General features: G+C 56.1%; 1 protein-coding gene across 6 annotated transcripts in view; it reads right to left on the bottom strand.

The window, feature by feature from the left end:
* The window catches only part of CD82 (CD82 molecule), a 54,778-nt gene that overhangs the window by 21,680 nt on the left and 10,794 nt on the right, over positions 1 to 22,304 (bottom strand). For 4 of the 6 annotated variants that reach the window (XM_070473136.1, XM_070473134.1, XM_020885703.2 and 1 more), the window contains exon 2: positions 2,519 to 2,601. In XM_070473136.1, the coding sequence (XP_070329237.1) occupies positions 2,519 to 2,581 (63 nt within the window). In that variant the 5' untranslated portion in view covers positions 2,582 to 2,601. Of the gene's footprint in view, positions 1 to 2,518; positions 2,651 to 3,066; positions 3,136 to 22,304 lie in introns of those variants that run through there. The other 2 variants (XM_020885698.2, XM_070473135.1) reach the window with 2 other exon arrangements.

The raw sequence follows: 22,304 nt of genomic DNA on the forward strand, positions 1-22,304 counted from the left end.
GGACCCGTGTGCATACGTGAGAACACACGGCAGCCAGTGATTTTGCCAAACCACAAGTTCAATCACGTAACCGCTTCCCACTGTGCAGGAAACACAGACCCAGATCCTTCCTGGAAGGGCTGTGAGAGGCTCGCTGGGACCCACTCCCCCGCTGCTGGACTTCCGGTCCTGCTGGGGGACCGCACACCCCAGCCGCACATGTAACTGCAGGGCGCTCTCGCCGACTGCTCCGACAAGGTCAGTTGCCTTGTTATCTGCTCTCTTAGGGACCATGTCCTTCATTCCCAGTATCTCCCGCAACTGCAGTATTATTGTCCACTTGAGCCAGTATTTGATGGAAGCCCATCACCCCTCGGACCACAAGCCCCATGAGTGCAGAAGCCACAGCTCTTCCACCAAGTGAATGTCTACCTGGCACCCAGGATGGAATCTGAATACACAGGGTGGTCAAGTATACCCTTGGTGGATGAGTGACGAGTGATGGATAAATGGACACACACATACAGTTTCCTTTCATTCTCTTTTTTCTCTCTCACCGTCCTGAGATAAAAAGCTCCCCCCGTCTCCCACCACAGCCCCCCCTCCATATCCTGATGAGCCCTCCTGGGCCCCGGAACCCGGGGAGGGAACACCTGCTTCCTGCCAGTGTCCTGGAGCAGCTGGGAGGAGACGAAGCGAGACCAACCCTCAGAGCGCGGCCCGAGGGAAGCTTGTCTAGGCTCTGGTTCTGTGGGAAGCCTGGAAGTGGAAGGGACACCCTGGCCCCAAACCCTCAACCCCTCTCCCTTCCTCTGTGAAGTCTCCACCTCCCTCCCTCCCGCCGCGTGGGGGGAGAGGGAGTGTCTGTGTCCCTGTGTCCCCAGGCCCTGCCACCTCCGAGGCTGTAGCCCAGGCTCCCCGCTCTGGCCCCAAGAGCCCCAGGGACAGAACCATCGGCTCCCACACTCCACCCCCCATCCTGGCTGGCTGGCCCTTAAAGCTGGGCCTCAGCCCGGGAGCACAGTGCCTGCCAGGGAAGGCGTGGTTCTGGCTGTGTGGGCAGCCAGTTTCCAGAAGCCTGGCCCCGCTGGGAGGGCCCTGACCGCCGAGCTGGGAAACTCAGGTGCCCAGGCCCTGCGGCCATCAGTGGAGGGCCGGAGCGGCATTGCGGCCTCCACAGCATCCTTGAGGCGGGGAAGGCGGGCCAGAGCCAGGGTGGACCTGCTGCAGGGCAGGCAGCACCAGGGCCGTCCATGCCCACGCAACTGTGTGCATGCGTGTGGGTGCATGTGTGCCAGCAGCACACCTCTAAACATCTGTGTGTTGGGTTAAAGTTATGAGAGAGAGTTTAGATTGATGCTTTATTTTCCAAACTTTCTATACTCCTGTGTAACTTGTAATGTAAAAAACCACTTTTTCCACAAGGAATTCATTGTAGAAAATTTGAAAAATGCAGAGAAGCAAAAAGAATGAGACCAAAAATCTAAGGAATCCCAACATGAACATTCAGAGGTGTTTTCTGTTCCTCTCAAAAATATTCATGTATACATACCTTTTTAAAATAAAATCGAGTCATGATAAACATCCTATAAAAATTTTAATAGTATCGGGTGAACCAGTAGCCTGAGAGGCCACAGCCCCGCAGCACCACTCCTTTAAGGGTCTCTCCAGTCCGCTCTCCACCCACCCCGACCCCATCACACACTCACACTCTCACATACCACTCATGCATTCACTCACACACCCACACATGCACACCCACGTGCACTCACACAAACATACACACGCTCACATACCCCCCCACACTCACACGTAATCTCACTACACTCACACACATATACACTCGCCCATAAGCGTGTGCACACGTGCATGCGTGCACACACACACACACACACACACACTCATTCCATCATCCTGGCAACTCCGAGGCAGGAGGAGTCCTCCTGTGCCAGACCAGAGAGGAAAACCAAGGCCCTGGGAAAAGCAGCTCCAGATGTGCACGGAGCCTACAGCTGGGCGGCCCGCGGCCCGGGAGGCCTGCAGCCCGGGAGGCCTGCAGGGCGGGCCTGGGGAGGCGTGGCGGGGTCCTCACTCTGGCCCAGAGCCCCGCCTCCTCTTGCCCACCCTCTGGGAGCTCGGGGCAGCGGGGGACACCCCTCACCACGTGGGTGGGGGCACGGTGGGGGCAGCTGAGACCCAGACCTGCCGCAGGCAGATTCCTCAGGGCGGGCGGAGGAGGATGGGCAGTCAGGACCAGACAAGGAAGATGCCGCTCTCCCCACACCCACCTCCCGCCCGGGCCGCCCCCGAGGCCTCGGCGGAGCTCCGGGGGAGGGAAAGGCTGGGGCAAGGGCCCAGTGTTCTGCCTCCACGCCAGCTGGGAACACTGGGAATCTCCTTCCACCCCCACCTGCTTCCATTTCCAATGGTCTGCCTGAGGCCCCAGCCCACCACCAGCCCCAGGCTGGAAGGTCTTGCACTGGGATGCCCCCAGGAAGAGTCTCTTTCGGAGGCCGTGGGAGGTGCGGGTCAGACTTACAAAGAAGAGCAAGTTGAAGAGGAAGAGGAAGTACTTGGTGACTTTGATGCAAGCTGACCCCATCCTGTTGGTCCTGGAGCTTCCTGGGGACAGGAGAGAAGGCAGGTTGGTCAGTGCTGGGCAGGACCTGGGCTGGGGGGAGGAGAGGGGACAGATGCTGACAGACACCCCAGAGCCACTGACCCTCAATCACCCCCGCCCACCCTCGCCACCTCACAAGGTAGGTGCTGACGACGTCAGGTCCTATTACAGGGGACCCTGAGGCCGAGAGGTTAGATGACCAACCCAAAGCCACGCTGAGGTGGGGTGAGGGTGTGGGTGGCAGTTAGGGTCTGGCTCAGCCACTCCACCAGGGCCAGGGCCTACAGGAAAGTTATGAATGATAACCCTCAGGCTCCCTGAGGTCAGAAAACCGAGAATGACTAACGGCCAGCCTTCAGGCCCCATGGGGCCAAGGGAGCCAGCAATGGCAGCTGGGGCTGAGACAGCTGGCCTGGGACAGCTGCAGGGGCTGAGCTGGCCTGGGGGTGGGGAAGTAGGCACCAGACCTTATTCCCACTGCCCCGTGGAGGGTGGGGAGAAGCAGGCCACGGAGCAGAGGGGACAGGGGGCCCGAGGCATGCGCGTCATCCCTTCTTCCTCCTGCAAGGGTGAAAGGTTATCCTGAGCCTTGTGACTCCCCCATCCACGTGGAGGTCCCCTCACCCTGGTCTAATCCATCATTGTTGCCAAATGGGAGCTCAGCTTCAATTTTCTACACCTCCAGGGACCGGGGTAGAGGAGTTAAGGGGGGAGATTCAAGCACAACATGGAACAAACCCATCCGAGGAAGGAAAAGATGACCTGGGTGATAGTGAGTGTCCTATCCCAAGTGGCATGCAAGCAACATCCGAATAACAACTTACGGGAATTCAAGTGCTGCACTGGGAGATTAGACTGAACACTCCTCCAGGCTACCAGGGTCCAAGGCCTGGGTCTGAGAAATGTGGGACCAACAGTGACTCAGAGCCAGGGAAGTCCAGCCTCGGTAACTCCACCTGGGGCCTCCCCCAGGCCCAGAAGGGGAGAAAACAAGGGTTCCCCTCGTGTCAAGAGATCCAGAGATCTGAGATCCTGAAGCCAGGCCTGGCCCCAGGAAGGCCTGCTGGGGGTGTTCCCCATGAACGAGAGCTATTGTTTTCTCTCTCCCCTCCCAGGGCAGCGCCTGACAACCACAGGCACTTAGCAAACTGGCACAGAGCAAAACAGCAGGAGAAGAAAGAGCCTCTCGCCGAAGGAGGCGCGCTTCTCTTGCCCACCACGGCCCTGCTTCAATTTCCTGCCTGTGAAGGCAGAGGGGCTGCCCCAGGCTCAGCCCCAAGCCGCCTGTGGCTAAGTCATCCCTTCCCGAGAAGAACCCCACCACTTCGGGGAGTGGCGATGCTGGCTGCATTCTTGTGAAACTGGAGGTGTGGAAGTGGTCAATCCTTTGGCAATCGATGCCAGCCGGCACTGTTCAACAGGAAAAGGAGTTTCTGCCCTTTCTGGCTTCACATCCTCCGTTCAGGCCGGGTCTCCAGGGCAGCCTTGCAGGGTTGCAGGTGATTAGGAAGGGGCGATTTTTAGACACGGGTAACCACCTGGCCAGGGCTTCCCCAGTGGCTCAGCAGTAAAGAATCTACCTGCCAATGAAGGAGACTCGGGTTTGATCCCTGGGTCGGGAAGATCCCTTTGGAGAAGGAAAGGGCAATCTACTGCAGTATTCTTGCCCTGGAAATTCCATGGACAGTCCATAGGGCCGCCGAATAGTCAGACATGGCTGAGTGACTAAACAAAAACCACCCGCTGGCCTCCCCCAGGCACAGCACAGACTCCGGGCAGCTGTCGGTGTGTGTCATCCCTTTAGTCCTCACCACCTGCCCAGAAGGTGTGGCGGGTCTTCCTCTCCAGCGGGGGCTGGGGGCAGGGGGAGGCAAGTGAAGCAACTCATCCGAGTCACAGAGATCCTTAAGCAGTGGTATGGTATTTAAGCCATACCATATTCCACTCTATTTGATGAGCATGGTATTGCTTTTTATTGATTTTTATAAGGTGGCACTAGTGGTAAAGAAGGGCTTCCCTGATAGCTCAGTTGGTAAAGAATCTGCCTGCAATGCAGGAGACCCTGGTTCAATTCCTCCATTAGGAAGATCCACTGGAGAAGGGAAAGGCTACCCACTCCAGTATTCTTGGCTTTCCTGGGGGCTCAACTGGTAAAGAATCCCCCTGCAATATGGGAGACCTGGGTTTGATCCCTGGATTGGGAAGATTCCCTGGAGAAGGGAAAGGCTACCCACTCTAGTAACTGGCCTGGAGAATTCCATGGACTGTATAGTCCATGGGGTCACAAAGAGTTGGACAGACTGAGCGACTTTCACTTTCACTTTTGGTCTTCCCTGTAGCTCAAATGGCAGTTTGCCTGCAACTCAGGAGACCCAGGTTCAATCCCAGGGTCGGGAAGATCCTCTGGAGAAGGAAATGGCAAGCCACTCCAGTATTCTTGCCTAGAGAATCCCATGGACAGAGGAGACTGGTGAGCTACAGTCCATGGGGTTGCAAAGAGTTGGACACGACTGAGAAACTAACACTAGTGGTAAAGAACCCGCCTGCCAATGCCGGAGACGTAAGAGATGCAGGTTTGATCCTGCAGTTGGGAAGAGCCCCTGGAGGAGGGCATGGCAAGCCACTCCAGTATTCTTGACTGGAGAATCCTATGGACAGAGGAGCCTGGTGGGCTACGGTCCATGGGGTTGCAGAGTCGGACACAACTGAAGCGACTGAGCACACACGATAGCTCCAGACCCAAGGACTGTGAAGTGCTGCCTCCCAGGAGTGGCCCTGACTGCAGAAAGGGGTCTCTGGGAATGGCTGGGGCTTCACTAAGTAGGTGGTGAGCACCAAGGCCACTGCTCAAAGAAGCTCTGGTTTGCAGGCAAGAAGGAGGCAGAGGCTACTCGGCTGGGATTCTCTGATACCACAAGCAACCTCGCTGGTCTCTCTTCACGCACTCAAATTATACTAGGGGTTCAGCAAAGTAAGCCCTTCAGCATCCTATGAGCAAACTGGAGCTCAGAGGGGTGAAGTAGCTTGCCCAAGGTCATGGGTCAATGGACCAGCAAGGACAGAACCCAGGCCTCCTGGCCCCTGAGGCCACCTCCTCCTCTCCAGGAGGCAGCTGGATGGATTCAGATGCTTTTGAACAGGCAGCTGCATGATTGACAGGTAGGTTGGCCAATCAGGGAAAGCCCAAAGACTACCTGAGACTCATCTGAGAGAAGAGAAGGGGCTGAGAATTAGAGTCTGGGGTGATGGGTTGTTCCTGGACCTGTCGGCCGAGATCCAGGATACAGAGTGTTTCTGCCCCGCGAGTGCTGGCACTACCCCTTAGAGAAACAGGGAGCAGGAGATGAACACGTCGTCCATGCTGGGCAGAAGATGGGCGGTCCCAAGAAGGGCTGGAAGTCAGCTCAGGCTGGGGACACGCCCAGGTTGCCCCTGATACACGGCGACATCAACCTCAGTGAGACCACAACGACCACCAAGCCCCGAGGACACCCCAAAGTCGGAATCCGAGGGCCTGGGGTCACACTCTAGGGTCCTGAACCTCAGTCTCTTTATCCAAAAGGTAAGAATAAGGGTTGGCGTAAGGCAGGGAGTGGCCAGTTAGGGCCTGTGGATCAAATCCAACCCACCCTCTAGATGCTGTCGAGGTCACAAGCTAAGAACAGATTTTACATTTTCACGTAGTTAGGAAAGTAGAAAAGTCTCTCAGTCATGTCTGACTCTTTGTGACCCCTGGAAGTCTCCAAGCCAGAATACTGGAGTGGGTAGCCTTTCCCTTCTCCAGGGGATCTTCCCAACCCAGGGGTCAAACCCAGGTTTCCCACATTGCCGGGGGATTCTTTACCAGCTGGGCCACAAGGGAAGCCCCAAATCATATCTTCCCTGACCAGGAACCATTTTAAGTAGGTGGGAAGAAATAAAAAGAATATCTTGTAACAGACGAAATTCAAATAAAGTTGTCCTGGGATCCAGCTATGCCCACCCTTTAATGTATTTGCCCATGGTAGCTATCACAAGCAATGGCAAAGTGGACTGGTTGTGACAGAGACCACTGGCCTGCAAAGCCTGAAACATTCCCTGCCTGGCCTTTCATGGAAGTCTGCAGGCTCCTGGTGCAGGGGAGCAGATGGTACACACACAAGTGTCTGGAAGAGATGGCAAGAACCAGGACTGCTGATAGCTTGGGATCTTGGCGGAGAGCGAGCTGCGTGGCAGAAATTGAATAATCAGGAAGGAGAAGATGCAGGATCCCTAGAGAAGGGTTCAAACCCTCGTTCTGCCAATGCATGGTCAGAGAAGGGACTCCCAGGGTCTCGTTGCCCAGTGGAAGCCCGTGTTATAAAGAAAAGTGAGGTCAGTGCCTGGCACAGTCAGGGCTGGATGAGCTGGAGCTGGGGAAGCGTCTTCATCAGCACTTTCCCGAGAAGCGATGGGTTAGCGTTTCACTTGCACATGAAATTAGACAAAGACGGAGGCTCTCGATGTTAGGCTTTCCTGTATACACTTTCTGTAAACACAAGAAGGTCTGCCCATGCTTCCCTATGAGGACGTCTTGACAGTCACAAAACAAGGGAAGGAGATGCAAGCCCATCTCTTTTGGAAAATTCCAGGGAACAGTCACAGATAGCTCTATGAGCAGCAGGAAGGAGCTGCTGACTTCATGGAATACTTTAGAGTAGGTAAACGGACCGTTTCTAAGCAACTTCGATTTAAATTGACCAAACATATAAATTCTATGCCAAATCAATCTGTGCAATGAAATTACTATACTACTGGTATTTTACTAACTCCGGCTCATCCTTCAACACTCACTTCAGACATCTACCTCCTCCAGGAAACCCACTCTGACCATCCTTGTCACCACCATCACCGCCACCCACTCCCCACTAACACAAAGGCTGGCTGGGAGCTCTCCCCCTCTGCTTCTTTCCAGCGGCACTGGCTTCTACAGCAGTTCCCACAACAGGCTCTGGCATCAGACTGCCTGGGTTTGAACGCTGTTCTATCACCTCCTGGCTGTGTGACCTTGGACAAGTGACTTAACCTCTCTGAACTTCACCTTGCTCATCTGTGAGAAGAAGAAACATATAACCCCTTTGGCAGATCTGCCCAGAGATTAAACTAGATAATGTGGGCAAAATGCCTGGCACAAAGGAGGCTTTCAATAAATGGAGTTTACTATTCTAACTCATGATGCTGTACAGTCCCTTGCCTGATAAAGAAGGAACACCCCCGGCCTGACCCTGGAACCCGGGTGTCTCTGAACAGCCCTGCGGAAACCAAGTGGTGGGGGGCGGTGTGCTGTGGCCCCTCCAGGCCCCGAGTCTGGAGGTTCAAGCTCAGTGCCTGCTCTGAAGGGACGCCCTGCTTGAGACCCAGCCCAGGTGACTGTCCTTCCCACCCCCACCCCGGACCTGCCTCTTCAACTGTCAAGTGACAGGCTGGGACCAGAGCAGAGGCAGTTTCCAGGGTAGTTCTTCAGAATACAAGTTCTAGAAGACACGCCATTCGGAACTAGAGACTCCCCTGTCACCAAGTCTATGGAGCGCCAGCCAGTTCTTCCCAAGGGTCACATTAGAATGTTAGCGTCTCCAAGGCACCCGGCAGTAAACACTGCTGACCAAAAATCATCCATCACTCAACAGCCTAACATCGCTTGGAATACATCTTAGGAAACACCAAGCCCAAGGCTCTTGAAGGTCCCCTGGGGCTCGGGCTCCTGAACTCTAAGTGCTGCAGGATTCAGAGATGGGGAGATGAATGGCCCTTCAACCCACCAGCTGGCTCAGACAGGATCCCCGAGAGCCACGCTCGGGTCTCCTCCTCATTCCTTTATCCCAGAGCTGGATGGGTCTCCTCCAACCCTTGACCCTCCCAGCTCCCCGCCCCACCTCCTGCCCTTGTCAGGCAGTCATGCCCACTGCAGGGAGGGTTCTGGGAAAATGCAAACTAGATCTTGTCACTCCCTGGCCTGCAACCCTCCAACCTTGCCAGAGCCGAGGCGTTCTCTGTAAGATCCAGACTCTTAAGTGGCCGGTGAGGCCCCACCCTCTTGGCCCCGCCCCTCCTCCATCCTCAGCACCTCCATCCTCCCGCTCACAGGTTCGTTCCTAAGGTTGCTCCTTCCTGATGTTCTATACACCAGGTCCCTGCCCACCGGAGCGCTTTTGCCCTCGCAGTTCCTCTGCCAGGAGCACGCTGCCCACAAAGACTCAGGCTGGCTCCCTCCCTTCCCCTGGGCAGGCGGAGGTATCCCCCTGAGAGGCCTTCCCTGAACACCTGATCTACACCGCTGGCTGGCTGGCTGGCCACGACTCCAGCTGCCTGTGGGAATCAAAATATGCTAATATGCAGCCCCTGGCCCCTGCCCCAATCAGGCCATCAGACTCTTGGGTGTGGGGTGGGGGCATCCCCTGGTGCAACTCGGACACCTGGGCCCATCACATGGCCCTGCTCACCGCAGTCACCTTGCGCTCCACTACCGTGACCAGAGCCCCTGTTAGAATAGAATATGGTTCTGTTAGTTCTGTGCTTCTAATAGAATATGGTTCCTTCAGGGGAGGGGCTGCATCCATCTCATTTACCTGGTAACCCAGAGCCCAGGACAGTGCCTGGAACACCGTCAGCCTTCCGTGTATATCTGCAGAAAGGAGGAAATGAAAGGAAGGTCTGGGGAAGTCAGGAACAGCTCCTTAGAGGGGATAAGGCAAACTGACTTTGATCCTGCAACTGCAGGTCTCTTGGTGTTGTTCCATCACTCAGTCGTGTCCGACTCTTTGCGACCCCATGGACACAGCACGCCAGGCCTCCCTGTCCATCACCAACTGCCAGAGCTTGCTCAAACTCATGTCCACCCAGTCGATGATGCCATCCAACCATCTCATTCTCTGTCGCTCCCTTCTCCTCCTGCCCTCAGTCTTCCCCAGCATCAAGGTCTTTTCCAGTGAGCTGGCTCTTTGCATCAAATGCCTAGGGCTTCCCCTGGTGGCTCAGATGGCAAAGAATCCTCCTGCAGTGCAGGAGACCTGGGTTGGGAAGATACCCTAAAGGAGAGGGTGGCAACCCACTCCAGTATTCTTGCCTGGAAAACCCCCTGAAGAGAGGAGCCTGGCGGGCTACAGTCCTTAGGGTCACAAAGAGTTGAACGCTACTGAGCAACCGAGCATATCAGGCGGCTAAAGTATTAGAGCCTCAGCATCAGTCTTTCCAATGAATGTTCAGGGCTGATTTCCTTTAGGACTGACTGGTTTGATCTCCTTGCTGTCTAAGGGACTCTCAAGAGTCTTCTCCAGCAACACAGTTCAAAAACATCACTTCTGTGGCCTTTTCTTGTTCCAACTCTCACATCCATGCATGACTACTGGAATGAACAGTATGAAAAGGCAAGTGCCTGGTGCTTAAAAATAATATCATTGGCTTGTGGGGAAGGGGTTACTTCCCTTCCCCAGAGATTGAATTTTAATCTCTGCTGGGTCAGAAAAGGCCATGAACCCTCTCTCTAGAAAGATGCATGAAGCCAGGCAGGCACACGCTTTCTTCTGGTTTCAGGGGGTCACTAACCCTGGAAAGCCAGGGCCTTACTTCCCCCATCTCCCGATTGCTAAAGCAGTGGCCCCCAATCTTGGCCAAACCTTAGAATTAGCTCTAAACCTTGCTGGTGCCTGCCCTGCTAACCCTGCCCCCAAGCCCCTGAAATCCTGATTTAATTGCTCTAGGGTGAAGCCTGGGCACTCAGTTCAGTTCAGTCACTCAGTCGTGTCCAACTCTTTGCAACCCCATGGACTGCAGCATGCCAGGCTTCCCTGTCCATCACCAACTCCCAGAGCTTGCTCAAACTCAGGTCCATCAAGTCAGTGATGCCATGCAGCCATGTCATCCTCTGTCCTCCTCTTCTCCTCCTGGACACTAGGGTTTTATTTTTTTAAGCTTCCCAGGGGATTCTCATGCATCGTGACCCAGCGTGGCCTGGTCCCCCTGCTCTGAGTGGGGATGTCTCGGGCCTGGGAGTCCTGAGGCAGCAGGTCCTGGCCAGGGAGGATCTCACGTGAAGCTTTCTGTACCTATGCTCCATCCTCCACTTCCTGGAGGCATATTCCCAGGGTGATTCACCCTGGCGCAATATCCGCTGTGCAGGAGGAGACTTTTGAGATCACTGCTTTTCTCAGAGGGGCCGGAGAACACAGGAGACCACAGATCCCATAGCAAACTCGGAGCTGAGCACACCGTGGAAGCCTTGGAGGTTCCTGGTCCAGAACATTGTTCTTTCCACCTGCTGCCTGCCCCAGCTCCCCAGGCCTTCCTCATGGAGATTTAAGGAGAACTGACTCTGCATCACACAGTCGTCCTTGGTTCTCACCCCTGTATCTGCTACCTCCAGGCCACACAGTCTACAGAGCTGCCTCCTGATCAGTGAATGGAGAGACTAAACCCACCCACCCCTCACAGGTGTGAGGGTGAACTGGACTCAGCCTCCGCATAGTAGGGCTCGATCCATGGAGGTACCCTGGCCCCCTCCTCCCACTGTCCCTGCCCGAAGATGCCAAAGCTGCCGTATCTTACCAAATGTGCAGTCTTGGGCAAGCACTTCAGCCTCGTGCCTCAACTTTCCCACCTGTAAAATGGACTTAATAATGGGCTCTGGTGAGACTTACATGATTTAGTGTCTTTAAAGCGCCTGGCACCTAGTAAGTGTCTCATAAATGCCACCAATGATGATGATGATGATGATGATCCGGAAGTTGTTGATTTCCTGACCAACAGCCCAAAGCCCTCTACAGGGCCTCGAGCCAGCCTCTAGATACGTGCAGGGGAGTGCCAGAGAGTGACTACCCTGCTCTCAGGCCAGGGGGCAGGGTGAAGCAGGGCGGGGCTGGGCCACCTGAGGAAGGAGGCCTCTGCCCTCTGTGGAGGCAGGGCCTTTGTCTCTGAGCCACTGGGCTGTGTCTCAGCGGCCTGCCTGAGACCTGGGTGTCCAGCCAGTTGGGTGAGTTGGACAACTGATCTCATGGGAGCCCAGGCAGCTTGGACAGAAAGAGGACAGAGCAAACCTGGCCTGGCTGCTCAGCTCTGGAAGCCTGCCCGTCAACAGATAACGCCACCTGCAAGCTGGTTCCCGGCCACCCAGCTCTGCAGTCCTCTGGACTTTGTCCCGATTGCCCGAGGAAAGAGATGGGCCAAGGTGGCTGTGTTTGTTTTCACCTGTGACAGGTGCTGTGTCTCCTGAAACCCATGCTGCCTCCCTGGAGGGGGCTGGCTTTTTGGCCTCCCTATATCCTCCTTTTCAATCTTGGGTCATACCTTTCCCCTTGTTGTTAGAACAGAAAAATGAAAAGCTATTACCCTGGGCAACTGGAAAATTAGGAGGCCCTCGGAGTGGGCCTCCCTGGAGAAAGAAATGGCAACCCTCTCGAGTATTCTGGCCTGGGAATTCCCTGGATAGAGAAGCCTGGTGGGCTACAGTCCGTGGGGTCGTGAAGAGTTGGACACGACTGAGCGACTAAACAACAGCATGATTAGGATCTCAGCTCCTTTCAGGACTTCAGTGTGAATCCCTGCTCTACTTCCTCCTGTGTGACCACCAGCGAGGACACTACTCAACCTCTCTGAGCCCAACATCTCAGCTGTAACACAAGGATATTAGCAGGCCTCCCATCTTATAGTGTCTTTGGAGGACCAAGATGAGGTGTGTAAAGAGCTTTGGGGACACTATCAGTTCCTCACAACACAAGTGAGCAAACCCCACAACCACCACTGTGGGGTGGAATAAACACATCCAGATCAGACCTTCCCAGGAATCTCAGGATTTTATAGCCCAAGTTCAGTTCAGTTGCTCAGTTGTGTCCAACTCTTTGCAACCCCATGGACTGCAGCAGGCCAGGCTTCCCTGTCCATCACCAACTCCTGGAGCTTGCTCAAACTCATGTCCATTGAGTCGGTGATGCCATCCAACCATCTCATCCTCTGTCGTCCCCTTCTCCTCCTGCCTTCAATCTTTCCCAGCATCAGGGGCTTTTCCAAGCAGTCAGTTCTTCACATCAGGTGGCCAGAGTATTGAATCTTCAGCTTCAGTCCTTCATTGAATATTCAGGACTGATTTCCTCTAAGATGGACTGGCTTGATCTCCTGGAGCCCAAGCCAGAGCTCAGGGCCTTCTGCCTGTCTCACCCAGCAGAAGCAGAGGGACAGCACCACGTCTGTATCAGGCCATGCCCACCACCCCTCGTTTAATCTATAACAACCCTTGAGATATCATCACCCCTATTTAACAGATAAAGAGACTGAGACTCAGGTTCAGTGACTTGCCTCGGGCCACACAAGTGAGTGGCTAAGCCCTGACTGAACTCAGGTCTGCCTTGAGACCGGAGCTCCTCTCTCTTCACCTGCTGCCAAAGCGAAGGGGGTCGATGGTGGAGCCCGCCGACCCCACCCTTCCGTACCTCGGCCTGCTTGCCTGACTCCCCATCCCACCCCAGTTCCAAAATCTGACTCTTGGCTTCCTGTCAGGAAGGAAAAGATCAGCCCCACCAATCCTGGCCACGCTGTTCCTTTGGGGGCTGATGAGGCCAACAGATGCGGCCTTCCTTGCTTTTCTCTGAAGCCCAAGCAATACGACCAGAGGGCCTTCGGCATGAAGAAGGGGCCGCTCTGACAGAGGGTGCAGCCTGGGGAAGAGCAGACCCTTTGAATCTTGCAACCTCCCCACCAGGCCCGATGCAGCCAAAGACCCAAGCTGAGGTTGAACCATAGCCTCTGATCTTTCCCTCTCCATGACTCCCTTTCGTATGTTTTTTTGCAGGCTGCTTGGGCCCCATGCAAACCCTGTTCCCTCCTAACCCTGGGAGCTAAGGCTCACACACTCAGATTCACAGTGCGAGGAAGGCCTTAGACATCACCTACTTCAGCCTTCATTTCTACGAGGAAGAGACCGAGACACAAAGAGGACCTTGAATCCTCACTCTTCTGGGGAGTGTACGCGTACAGAGCAGGAGGGTGAGAGCCGTCAGTACTTCCCAACCTATTTCACATCATGACTCACGTGGAGAAATATACATATGTGCTCAGCACCTGAGGTGGACAGGCAGGACTGAGCCTGATCTGAGGTGACCCTCCCAGGGCTCTGTTCCCAGGGGCTGAGGAGATAACCAGCCATTCGGGAACATTACTTGGGAAATGCTAAGTTAAAGGGATCGGTTCAGTCCAGTCGCTCAGTCGTGTCTGATTCTTTGCAACCCCATAGACCGCAGGACACCAGGCTTCGCTGTCCATCATCAACTCCCAGAGCTTGCTCAGACTCATGTCCATCGAGGTGGTGATGCCATCCAACCATCTTTAGGACTAGATGAGAGGATGCCCAGGAGCCCCAGAGTCTAGGAGCCCTAACGAGAAGACCATATTCCCAAGTGGGTTCTCAGGGAGTCAGCCAGCTTCTGAGGACCCGTACCCAGCCCCAGGTGTGGAGGCAGAGTAATAAATCAGTTCACAGCATGAACTCCGAACTGAGAGAGACTTAAATTCTAATTACATTTCACAGCAACGTATAACCTTTGGCAAGCTGCCTACCCACCCTGAACCTCAGTGTCCTTATCTCTAAAACGGGGATATCAAAGCTTGTTCAGGAAGATGGTGGAACCAACTTGCCAAACCCTAGGAAGCAAGTATGACAGAGGCAGGAGTCTCTGAGAAGAGGTCGTGTTAGGCAGAGTCCCCTCCTCACATGGCAGGACAAGGGTATGCATAAAGATTGTCCCTTGAGATGCGGGGTGCAGAGAGATTCCTACAAACTGCCCCTGGAAAGTTACTATCACCCAAGAACCTGAAACAGATCCCAGGCAGAGGGATGGCTGATGAGATAAACATTTATGAAAGCATCCCCACTTGAGCGGTGCTTCACTGATCTCATCTTCTTTAACCCCACAATCCCCTGCCATGTGTGGGGCACGGCTTCTGTCCTATAAGCGGGGTGTCTGGGGCTCGGGAAGGTAGTGGCACCTTCTCCAGTCACACGGAGGACAGCGGCCCAACTGAACTTTGTGTCCCAGACCCTCCAACTCTGGAGTCCAATGTCCTAACAGCTTTGGGACACCACTCCCCACCGCCAAGCCTTTTCACGTGGGGTCACAACAGCCCAACATCAAAGCCCATGGAATCAGAGTATCCAGGAGCGGGGCCAGGTGTCTGCAGGTCTGGCAAGCACACAGCGGCTGTGGAACTCTTACCTACACCCGGCGACTGCGGCAGCCACGGGTGCAGGGGGCCGGGCGGAACCCCCAGGACGTGAGCAAACCCAGGACTAATCCTCGAGGCGACCTCAAAGAGGGCAGCAAACCTCCTTCTCCCAGAAAGACAGGGGACTTCCAGAACGGCTCATGGGGACTTCCCCGGTGGTCCAGAGTTTAAGAATCCGCCTGACAATGCAGGGAACATTGGGCGATCCCTGGTCCACGAAGATTCCCCAGGCTCTGGGGTAACTTAGTCCACGCACCACAGCTCCTGAGCCTGCTTGCCTAAGCCCACGCTCTGCAAGAGAAACCACCCCTACGAGAAGGCTAAGCACCACCCCTAGATAAAGTCCACAGGAGCAACGAAGACCCGGCACAGCCAAAAATAAAAAAGAACGGCTCATGGGGCACAACGGAGAAGGCAATGCACCGCACCCCAGTACTCTTGCCTGGAAAAGCCCATGGACGGAGGAGCCTGGTGGGCTGCAGTCCATGGGGCGCTGAGAGTTGGACACGACTGAGCGACTTCATTTCACTTTTCACTTTCATGCATTGGAGAAGGAAATGGCAGCCCACTCCAGTGTTCTTGCCTGGAGAACCCCAGGGATGGGGGAGCCTGGCGGGCTGCCGTCTATGGAGTCGCACAGAGTCGAACACGACTGAAGCGACTTAGCAGCAGCAGCATGGGTCAGAAAGCCTGAGTGGCTGCTCTCCCAGAGGGCCCCCCAAGTGGCCATGTCTGCTAGGTTTCCATCCTGAGTCCATGCAGTTCATTGAACCCCCAAGTCCAGCCCCAGACTGGACACAGGCAATGAATGGATGAAAACTACCCTGCCCCCGGGGAATGCTCAGTCTGGAGAGGGGACAGACTGGAAACTGAGCAGTGTCATAAAGCTGGGCCCAGTGACTCCACCCAGCCTCCCGCTCTCCCTCTGTGGGGCTCTTTAGAACACAGCCCCCAGGATTCAAGAATCACATAAGCGAGCCTCCTTGCAGTTACTCTCCGCCAGAGATTGTGCTCAGTCATTCACTTGGCTCAGTGTATCCTTGCAACGACCCTATGGGGCAAGCACTGCTTTTAACCCATTTTACAGTTGAGGAAGCTGAGACTCAGGGTGGCAAAGGGACTAGCCCATGGTTTACACAGACCACGGGCTGCGAGTTGAAACCCGAAGCCTGACCGGAGGCCCTGAGCATAACCATACTGCCTGCAGAAATGCAGAGATTCATGATAGAAAACTAGAGTAAGCTTGCCAAGGCCCAACCTACATTCACTGGGTTTCACAGCCCAGCCTCTGGACCCAGCCAATTGAAAACATTTTGCCGAGGCACCAGGTCCCAGCTCACATACCCTACCCACCCGGGGGCCTGGCCAGCTCAGGGCAGGTGCCTAAAGAGGGGTTAACCTCTGAGTCGGGGCTGCGGAGATGGAGACTGGGAGCTGGGTGTGGGCCCTCAGCAAGGTGATTAGGGAGAAGGAGGGGAAGCTCTAATCAGGGACCTCACATGGCAGCAGCCACAGCACACATACCCCGCCCTGGGCTCGGTGATGCCACCTCCTCCGAGCAGCCTTCCCAGAACATTCTCCTACGCAGACACACACGGGGCACTATCTGGCAGCCCTGACCATCTCGGCCTGAGTAGCTGGGGTGGGCATCGGGCGGACAGGGGTTCAAACCCTGGCTCTGCCACCCCTCAGTGTCACTTAACTTTTCTGAGCCTCAGTTTCCTCATCTGAAAAGTGGACTAATACTTCCTACTTCCCAAGCTGTAGTTCTCAGCACCTTCCTAGGCCTAAGAGCTAGCCTGGCCTTGGGGATATCTGATGGAGAGAGACACACAGACAGAGAGAGAGGTGAGTGAGACACAGTGATGACAAAGAGCTGCACACACAGGTATAGGGGCGCTGTCTCTCCCGAGTCCTGGGGGGAAACGCAGAAAAGATGGGGAAGAGGAAGGAGGGTAAGGGCAGTTCTGTGACGCTAATAATTGGGAGGAGGAGGGCGGGATGGAGCTGGCTCTTCCAACTGGCTCAGCCGGGGAGGCGGGGCCAGGGCGGGCCCCGGGGTGTCCCTGCTCTGCCTTGCAGACCATCCTCCTCACCTGTCTCTTCCCCTGCGTATCTGTCTGTCTGTCTGCTGGGGGCTTGCTCCAGCCTTCCCCTCTTCCTATTTCTGAGCCCAGATCTCAAGTCTCTCTTCGCACATCCCGAGGGCCTCTGTACACCCAGAGTGTCCGGGGCACTCACCGCAGACACGGGCCCCAGACCCGGCACAGACTGTCCTCCCCGAGGTGGGCATGGGCTCCAGGAGGAACAGCCTGGGGACCCATTTCCACGGTCGCTGCAGGGGTCCAGGCCCCCCGAGGCTGGGGGAAGGGCTCCACCCCACCCGGTGGGCGTGTAACCGGCCCAGACAGGCGGCAGTTGGGGGAAAGCGGGTCACAGGGGAGACCAGCGCAGCCTGCGGGGGCTCCCTACCCAGGGCCCCCGGGACTGCAGAGGGGCAGGGCCGGGACAGCTCCCCCGCGCTGGGCTCGGCCAGGGTGGCCCCTCAGCCCCTGCGAGGCCCTCCAGAGATGCCCTGGCTTCAGAAGCACAGGAGGCTGGTGGGGCGCGGGTGGCAGGGGAGGTAAAAAGAGAGGTAGGAGAGGAGACAGGCGGGGACAGGAAAGAGAGAGAGAGAATGATAGGCGGAGAAGGACAGACAGACCCCCGGCGGAGAGGGCCTCCAGGGCAGCCAGCGCTCGGGGCTCCAGACCTCAGGCCCTGCGGTCTCCGTGCGAAGAGCCCAGGTGGCCCTGAGGCCACCCCTGACCAGGACTGCAGGCCGTGCTGCTCCCGGAAGGACGCTGCCCTGGGAGCCAGCTCAGCTCTGCCCCCTAGACCACCCCTCTGCCCTCACCTCCTCTGTCGCTGAGCGCCCTGCCTCCCGCTGCGGCCTCCTGGATGGACCAGCCCGCACCACCCTTCTCCCCCCGGCCTCAACCAAGGCCCGTTCCCGCCTCAGCCCGCTCTTTTCAGCCTCGGCCTCCCGCAGATTCAGCGAGTGCCAAGCGGTGCCTGCACAGGCACCCCCCTCTTCCTACACACACACACAGACACACACACAGACACACACACACAGACACACACAGACACACACAGAGACACACACAGACACACACAGAGACACACACAGAGACACAGACACACACACACAGACACAGACACACACACACACACAGACACACACAGACACACACAGACACACACAGACACACACACAGACACACACACAGACACATACGCACAGAGACACACACAGACACACAGACACACACACACAGACACACACACAGGCACAGGCACACACAGACACACAGACACACACAGAGACACAGAGAGAGACACAGACACACACAGACACACACAGACACACACACAGAGACACACACAGAGACAGACACACGCAGAGACAGACACACAGAGACACACACACACACAGACACAGGCACACACATACACAGACACAGAGACACACACACAGAAACACGCGCACTCACACACAGACAGAGGCACACACAGACACAGATATACACAGAGACACAGGCACACACACACAGACACAGGTGCACACACACACACACACACACACACACACACACATACACACACATGCTGATTCCTGAGCAGCCTAGGCCTTTATCACCAGATAGGTGCTGGACTCACTCCCAGGCCTAAAGGAGCTGAAGCTGGATGAGGGACTTGACCTCAGGCAGCAGCACCTAAGCCACCAAAATGAGCACCCAGGTCCCAAACAGCCCCCTGGAATCTCCCCGGCTCGGGCCCTGGGGAGGAAAGACGAAAGCCCAGCCAGCTCCACACTCATGCTTCTCCATCAACCTCGGCTGCCCCGCCTCAGCTGTGGGGATAGTCCCCCTGCCACCCCGACCCTGGAGACCTAGGGCTCTGCCACCCTCACCTTCTCATAACCCACTTCCCACTCCCGACTCCAGGGGCACGCCTGCGGCAGAATGCAGACAAGACACGAAGGCCCACTGAGGGCTGGGGACGGGGCTGGGTAGACAGCTCATGATGCCCCCACTGTGGGCTTTGAAGAGTCCCCTCCCCTGCCTCGGATAACCGCAGTTCACTCCTGCCTTACAGGGAGGAGACGGGCTTGGGGAGTAAAAACGCTCTCGCACAATCAAGGGAAGTATGGCGATGATTATCACTGTGAGAAGGCTCTGGGCCACATGGAGTTGGGAGGAGGAGGGTATACAGACAGACAGAAGCGGAAAGGAAAGGGGCTCACTGCTGGGATCTGTGCCCGCCGTGAGCCACAGGGACCAGGCATGGGGTTCCGAAATTCTCAGGGACCCTCCTCCCGTCAGGCGGGGCTTCAGGCCTGGGCCGGCTCCTCGGGCTGCCCAGGGAGAAAGGAGCCTGGAGGGCTGGCGACCCCACACACCAGGCCCGGAGCCAGGAACACAGCAGCCTGGCCAGCCTCCGGGAGGCCAGAGGGAACGGGGACTGTTTGTGTCGCAGGAGGAAAGTGGACATGGAAATGAACTGTGACTGGCTGGACTCCAGGCTCCTGGGAGGAAGAACACAGCGCTTCAGGCCACCTGAATTCCCACCCCTACTCCTCCTGCTCTCCCAGGAGGCCCTGTGTGACCCCAGGAACACGGGTCATAGGTGTGCGCCCCTTCCACAGACCTGGAAACTGAGGCTCAGGAGGTACCGTGCCCAGGGTCACAATGTGGGGCTGGCAGAGCCTGTTGGGAGCTGATTGTCTGTCTGCCCAATCATCCCATTATCTGCCTAGAACACCCCCCATCCTGAGCAGATAGAGTTCAGGCCTGACACCAAGGCCCAACCAGACATCCAGCTCCTGGGCTGGGTGGTGGAGGAGGAATGAAACCCAAGCTGACTGCAGGGAAAGGAGAGTGGCCAGTGTTTCCCGAGAGCCTCAAACTCACTGGACATCAGCGGTCGGTGTTTTATCCATTGCATTTCATGCCAGCCTCACAGTGACCGGTGAGGAAGATAGCGTTCTAGTTCTAAAGGGAAGCCAGTGGCCAGAGAAGAGAAGTGCCTTGCTCATGGTGGCAAAGTATGAGAGAAGCAGGTCTGAGACTGACCATGGGTGGCTCGGCTGTCCCCAGCGCTCACAGACCCCCGGCGGCTCGGGCCCACAGTAGCCGGTCGCTGCCCTCATTGCCACCTTGGAGCATTAACTAATCCTGTGAGGCAGCTCACCCGCAGGACAGAACCTGAGAGAGCGAAGCTGGCTTGGCCACAGGGAAGAAGGTGCCTGGAGTTGGGTCTGGAGGGAATGAGGAAGACTCAGACCAGGAGAGAGGAGGAGCTGAAGGCACTCAGGCAGAACCAGAGGGCAGGGGAGCTGAGTCCTGAGATCTGGAAAATTCTGCATGGTGTATCTGGAGGGCAGGTACAGTCCTCACGGAGACCAGAGGTTGAAGTGGGAGGAGGACCTTGGCCAGACCACCCCCTGTCCACCAGGAACCTCACATGCCTGGGCCTGGGTAGGAACCAGTAACAGGGGCAGTCTGGACTCCCTATCTTCCTTTTCCATGGTTCCCAGCCCAGAGCGAGGATCTCTGGACAGCCTTTCCTGGAGTCCTGGGCCCCTGGCACCCAAGAGCTAACAGCCCAACTAAGAGTCCTGGGCCCCCCAATCCTGAGCTGAGAACAGAAGGAGCCCAGAGTTCTCCCTTCTTACTTAGGAGGCAGCTGGGGTGCTGGACCAGGCTCAAGATGGGAAGCAAAGACAACATGGGTTCAAGTCCTGGCTCAAGGCCCTCCTAGCCATAGGATCCTGGGCATCTCACTCACCACCTCTGACATGATCTATGAAATGGGCCCAGTAATCACCACCCCCTGCCTATTTCATAAGGGGCTGAGAGGCTTGCAGGAATAAGCACATGAGAAAATGTCCTCTGCTAAAAGCTATAAAGCATAAGGTATCATTATGAGAAATGAAGACCTGGGTGCCCCAAGGCAGAGAGTGACTTGCCATGGTCACACAGCCAGGAGGCAACTGAACATGATTTGAACTATGGCTCCTGGTGGCTGGGCCAGAGTTCTCTCACTGCAAGACCCGAAGTCCCCGGGGAGCCCCGTCGCTTGGGCTGACCTTCTTTGCATGGGAAGTGGGTGGGGCACAGGCTGTGTCCCCCACATCCCAGCTCCTTCCAGGACCTGCTACCACTCCAGACCAGGGGGCCCAGCCTTGGGGTTTGGAAATGAAAGCCCAGCTTTGCCACCTCCAGCTGTGATCAATCGGACAAGTCGTTCCAGCCATGGGAGCTTCAGTTCCCTCATCTGTAAATGTGTGTGTGTGTGTGTGTGTGTGTGTGTGTGTGATGATAACCTCTACTGGTGGGAGGGGGCTGGTGGGAGGGTGACCTGACATCATGGCTGCAAAGTGTCCAGGGCCAGGCCTGGCACACATCACATGGGGCTCTCTCCTCTTCCTCTGCTGTGCCTGCCAGGACAGTGCCCGGGCTCAACCAGAGAAAAGTTTCCAGCCTCCCAGAAAAGCGGCCCAGATCATAACTGGGAACGTAAACTGGCTGGAGGACACGAGATCTCGGCAGGAGATCACATTACTGGATGGGCAGTGGGGGTAAGATGTGGAGCAAGATGCTGGCTCAGAGACGATGTGGGAGAACCTGGCTGCCCATCCCCTCACGAGGAGTCAGTCCCCCAGGGCGGGCACAGGGCTCAGGGACTGCATCTCTGCTCCTGCGCGACCCCTGTGCGGGGAAGCCCAGAGACAGCATGCACATTTTTTTGGGGGGGGTGGGTATTCAGGAGGAGAATGGAAAGATGACAACGTCAGGGGTCCTAAATTAGAGCTCCTCCTGGTGGCTCTCCTTGGACCTATCAGGTCACCTGTCAGAGCCTCAGTTTTCCTTTCCATAAAGTGGGAATGGTGGTGAATATCTTCTCCTCTTGCACACAGTTGTGTAATAGTGCATCCTGAAGAAGGGTGATGAGCGAGGGGCAGGGGCAAGCTGAGTTCAGATCTCACACCAGCCTTCGTTAAAGAAGCCAAGGTTCCTACTGGCAGCAACCCCAGGAGCTGAAATTCACTGCAGAGCCTTCTCTGCCCTAACCCACTACTCCATTATGCTCAGACTATGATCCCACACCAAGAGCGGCAGCACGCCCCGGGAACATGTTAGTGACACCATTCCTAGGTTGCACCCCAGATGGACGGAACCAGAAACTGTACGATCTGCGTTTTAACAAACCCTCCAGGAGACTCTGACGTACGTCAGGGTTTGAGAACCATTGCGACACCCCGTGACCTGCCTCCTATTCCAGAGAAACTTCCTCCCACAGACTCATCTCCCACTCCCTGGCTCCCAGCAGGCTGTTGGGAAGGAGTTACCACGGAGAGAGGTCATTAAATAGTAAAGATCCCATAATTAGTTAATGACACACCAGGCTCCCCGACAGGAGGGTCAAAAGTCAG

This window comes from Odocoileus virginianus, chromosome 10 (assembly GCF_023699985.2).
Source record: "Odocoileus virginianus isolate 20LAN1187 ecotype Illinois chromosome 10, Ovbor_1.2, whole genome shotgun sequence".
In the NCBI taxonomy this organism is placed as follows: domain Eukaryota; kingdom Metazoa; phylum Chordata; class Mammalia; order Artiodactyla; family Cervidae; genus Odocoileus; species Odocoileus virginianus.